This window comes from Cryptomeria japonica, chromosome 8 (assembly GCF_030272615.1).
Source record: "Cryptomeria japonica chromosome 8, Sugi_1.0, whole genome shotgun sequence".
NCBI classification, from domain to species: domain Eukaryota; kingdom Viridiplantae; phylum Streptophyta; class Pinopsida; order Cupressales; family Cupressaceae; genus Cryptomeria; species Cryptomeria japonica.
Window position 1 is genome coordinate 554,136,849 of NC_081412.1, and position 4,857 is coordinate 554,141,705.

At 32.1% G+C, this 4,857-nt stretch overlaps 1 protein-coding gene across 1 annotated transcript; it reads right to left on the minus strand.

Moving 5' to 3' along the window:
• Window positions 1-308: 308 nt before the first annotated feature.
• LOC131067061 (putative proline-rich receptor-like protein kinase PERK11) lies at window positions 309-4,068 on the minus strand. Its single transcript, XM_058001990.2, has 4 exons — window positions 3,459-4,068; window positions 3,126-3,185; window positions 1,524-1,580; window positions 309-1,435 (listed from the first exon to the last, which is right to left on the minus strand). Exons 1-4 carry the CDS (start codon window positions 4,066-4,068, stop codon window positions 309-311), a joined length of 1,854 nt encoding a protein of 617 aa, XP_057857973.2.
• Window positions 4,069-4,857: the final 789 nt, after the last annotated feature.

The following is a 4,857-nucleotide window of genomic DNA, read 5'->3' on the forward strand; positions in this document are numbered from 1 at the left end:
TTAAAACAGAAATATTTACCTTATCTTTAACCATTAAACCAATTCACTTTTTAAGAGAAAATCAGAGCAATTTTTTTGTCTTTTATATATTAAGTAATTCTATGTATAAATTATACTTCCTAGTTCACAAGCTCTAACTAATATAATTTAATTTCAGATTTATAAATAAAACTATCCTAAAATCTCATTGACCGCCATAGATTTTTAAACTATATAAAATGCCAAAGTTACATGGGTACCAAGGATCAAGTATGATTATACATGTTTAGAAAAATGTTACCCTACATGATTTTAGGGTACCTCTTTGATCAACTGACAATCTCAATAGAATTTCCTTCAGTATTTTCTTTGCTCATGCTATTGAGCGCCCTCATCACATAGCTCATATCAGGTCTCTCTTCCTTGTTGTGCTCAACACATTTGAGGGCTAAGTTTGCTACAGCCAAAGCATTTATAAGATCACGCTCACCAAAGCCTTCCCCTTTGATCCTTTCGTCCAAAGCTTGTTCGAAACGATTACAAGCCATCATATAGCGTACATAGTCTGGAATATGGAACTGGCTTGAGCCTCGTGCATTGTCAACATGCTTCTGCCCTGTTATTACCTCCAAAGCAACAATTCCAAAACTATAAACATCATGCTTGTACGAGAGTTTGTGGTTAAGGCAATATTCTGGAGCCCAATATCCTCTAGTGCCTGTTATTCTATCAGTTGTCCAGTGGCTACCTTCCCAGTCCACATCTCTTGAAAACCCAAAGTCAATAATTTTTACCTCATTATCCTTACCATCCACCATCAAGTTTTGAGGTTTAATATCAACATGTATGATTCTGTTGAAATGTAAGAACTCTATTCCTTCAGCTATACTTGATATTATTCCCAGACACTGCTTCCAGCTCAGAGAAAGTTGTGCACAACTTCCTCTTAAGTATTCATCAAGAGTACATCCACTAACATATTCATACACCAAATAAAATGCTTTATCTTCAATACACCATGCAATTAGAGACACTATATTTTTGTGCTTCTTTCCTTGCAGAAGACTCACTTCATTCTCAATTAATTTCTTGCTGTCTTTCCCTGTACATTTTATCTTCTTTATAGCCACATCTTTCTCTTTCAAATTACCCACGTACACTTTTCCAAAGCTTCCTTCCCCAATTTCGTAGCATTGGATACAATAGCTTTTCATTTGAATTGTCTCATCATGTGTAAGGTTTGTTAATGTGGGCAGTGAAAGAGCTATATCCAGGTTCTCTCCATGTTCGTGCTTATGCTCTGATCCATTTAGAGTTATAATATTACCAGTCTGTGCAGCCTTATATTCAATTTGTCCATTTTCTAAGGCTGTAGAAGACTCAGAAAGTTTCGCTCTTTTGCGGCATCCATAGTAAAAACCAACTATTGATAACACTAGAAGCAGGATTGCACCAGCTGGAAATTGAAAACCAAAATATAAATTGATCAATAACTTTCGGTTATACTCAGAATTGGAAAATAATTCTGAGATTCATATCCTTACCAATCGGAAGAGAAACTTTCACTGTTTTTATTGGTTTGTGATGGCTTTCTTGTGGACCTAACATATAAGATATTGTGAAATTCAATTAGATTAGAAACCATGATAAATTTATATGACATAATAATAGAGAATTAAATTTGTAAATGAAACGGTAGAATATAGATAATAAAAGAGAATTCTATTTGCAAATGAAACACTCGAACATTGGGTTTACGCGAATTCATAAAGTCTTGTTTTTGATCATTTGGGTAACCATCCGATATTTGACAATTGCCCAAATAAATTCATATATAGTTATAAATTTAGGTCTTGTATTATATAAATGCCATGAATATTTCTTAATAAAAAGAGAACAAATTAATATAGTTTAGAATATTCATCAATATAAAGAGAATCTCTCAATCTATAAAATCAATCTTCTATTTTCAGATATTGATCAAGCATTATTTTTGTCTCACCCCATATTTTCACATTATCATGTGATCAACATCTATCTATTTTATACATCTAGTATCCTGTGCTATGATCTCTTAAAGTAATAATACTAAAATTCATCTATCAATATACTATTAAATATTTGAATATTTAGTTTGAGAATTTTTTTTAATTTTGCAATTATAATTATCATAATTTTTATTATTTCTTTTATTTACGAAGCTTAGGTCATATCATTGACTAATCATGAAGATCTATTTTTCTTCTATTAACCAAGCGATAATAAAATTGATAAAATAACTCCACGTGACCACTTCTAAGAACACTCAACAAAATAAAATCAAAATTGAATACAACACACAAAACTAAAAAATGCAACTACCAAACACCCTCTCAAATATTATTCTCAATTTTCAAATAAGAAACTAACTAAATAGCAATATTCTTCCATTCTTGTGTGGCTCTTTCAACCTCCATTTTGATCTTGTTACATTCTATTCAACAAATGTTACATATAAAAGACTCATCTTTCATTTTAAAAAAACAAATATTCACATCTGTAAGATACAGTTATTAGTTCACAGTAGATATTTTATGTCAAATCCATATAATTTGTGCAATCCATTTTTGACAAAATCACTTGGAGCTCCATGTGACCTCGTCTCTTATAATCAGAAGACTTATATATGCATAAGTACACATAGAATCTTATTTGACAAATTCAAGCCACATATTTTATTTATTTTGATGAACCTTTCTGCAAAAGATTACCCACATATTTCAACCCACGCAAAAATAAGTAAAACAAATTGATCGCCTACAGCAGATCTTAACGCCAAAATGGCAAAATTAGCACGTCATTTAGAAAATTGAGCAATGGAAGATATTCTATTTTTAATATATTTAATTTTGTTCAAGCTTCTCTGAAAGTTTAAACAATAAAATACTCAAAAATCAATTAAACCAACAGATAGTTTAAATCCATTTAGCCAAAAACGGAATAGAGGTTTTGTTCTAGTATACAGATAATTCTTCTTAAACAAGTTCAGGTTTTTGTAACTCTGAACAAACTTTAACTTTTGAAATGACGATTCTCATAAGCCTGTTTTGAACTATAATACTCGATAATATTATGAACAATTAACGAAATAGAGCCCAAATGAATACCTTTCGTTTTTCCCAAGCTGGGTTGAGGAACGGGAGGTTGAAATTTCGGAGTTCTCCCATCTACACATATGATTCATCTGCAGTTAGTGTAACTTTAATAGAATTCATATGAATTTATTGGGTAACTTCACATTCCCGTTTGATAAAGGATAGAGTATGTTCTGTTCACAAAAAGACAGATGAAAAGAGTACCAGTGGTTACAGGCGAGCTCGGTTGAGGTTGAAATGTGCGAGTCCCATCTATACCACAAGATGATGAACAGCGTCTTCTGCTATTAGTGTTGCTTTCATAGAATTAATAGACTAAGTTATCTTGAAGGTAAATTAACATACCTGATAGATAAGGGATAAAGTATACTCTGTTCGCTCGTATAAGCTTTGGATCCGTGATGTTGTTGAGGGTTTCTATGTCGTCAAAGTTGGAGTTAAATGTTGTATTTATCCAGTAGAGCGCACCACCTGGGGGAACTGCATAAGAGACAATTGATTTCCATCCAGGAATAGGGCACCCACAACCCAGACCTAGATCTAATTTATAGCCTGCTTTATATGTATCAAGTGCATTTACCTCCGTCCAAGCAGTATGGCTAAAATACTTGTCAGAAATCTCTCTTTTAACTAAACCCACATCAGAAGGTTGCACTGTATAGTTCAGCTTGTAGAAAAAGGCCTCCACTCCTAAGAATTCTAGGCATGAACACCGAATTTTACCCAAATAATCAGGCAGATTAAAGGGGGTGATTTCCTGGGCAGAGATGTTAAATCTGGATGCAACAGAATCGATGGGTTCAGTTACATTACGGAGATAAATGTAAGCATCGCAACTGCGAACAGAGGAAGTAGAACAATTAAGGGGTGGGAATGTTTCAGCCCAAGATAGGTAATAAAGCGAATCTGAAACTAAAACTGCAAGAAAAATAATAATTTTCGCTATGTCATTCATTTTGACAGGGCTTCTCTAAATCGTTCGTTTCAATACACTCTTTTATTCTGGTTGATCTGAGATGACACTCAAATAATAACACTCACTTTAACAATGGAAACTAAATTATGATTTATAAAACAGAACCATTTTGATAGAATAAAATATTATCTTTTTTATGGAATTAATATTTACTGTTCGACTCTTCAGAAATTTGATATTTCAAATAAATGTCTTGAATGACGCCTTCAAAATAAATACTCTATTTACTTCAAATATGTTACGATTTTCTGTCAACATTCGTCAATCCGTCGACACTTTCCTTCGACAATGCAACGATAGTTTTTTGAAACGACAATAATTGTTTACAGATTTAGTTACGTGGTGAAAATATGATGAATTTTCTGTGACGGCTACATACTATTATTATATTCATTAAATTTATATTTAATAAATTTGGTTCTGAAGCAGATTATGAAACGAATGTTTAACTATTAATGCCACCATCCTATTTCGCGGATGATACGGAGATGACCTATTCAACGTTTGGAAGGGTCTTCTATTATATAATAATATAATATGAGCTATTGGGAGAGAGGTCTTAAAATTGGGTCTTCTTATATAATATAATATGAGCTGTCGAGAGAGAGATATCTTAAACAAATTAAATTTTTAAGGTTATATTTTGAGGTTGTTGCAATTTTATTGTTATTTATGTATTGTAACTGCTCATGAGATATTTTATTTTAAAATATTTCATTTAAGATTGTGATCTAGACTTTACACCTATATGTTCAATATTTTAGTGTA

What these genes read in the sequence shown, in the direction of transcription:
- LOC131067061 (XM_058001990.2), bottom strand. Translation starts at nt 4,068, where the DNA reads ATGAATGACATAGCGAAAATTATTATTTTTCTTGCAGTTTTAGTTTCA. An exon ending in CTTTATCCCTTATCTATCAG is followed by an intron (nt 3,186 to 3,458) that starts GTATGTTAATTT and finishes TCATATGTGTAG; the next exon opens with ATGGGAGAACTCCGAAATTT. An exon ending in CAGCTTGGGAAAAACGAAAG is followed by an intron (nt 1,581 to 3,125) that starts GTATTCATTTGG and finishes CTTATATGTTAG; the next exon opens with GTCCACAAGAAAGCCATCAC.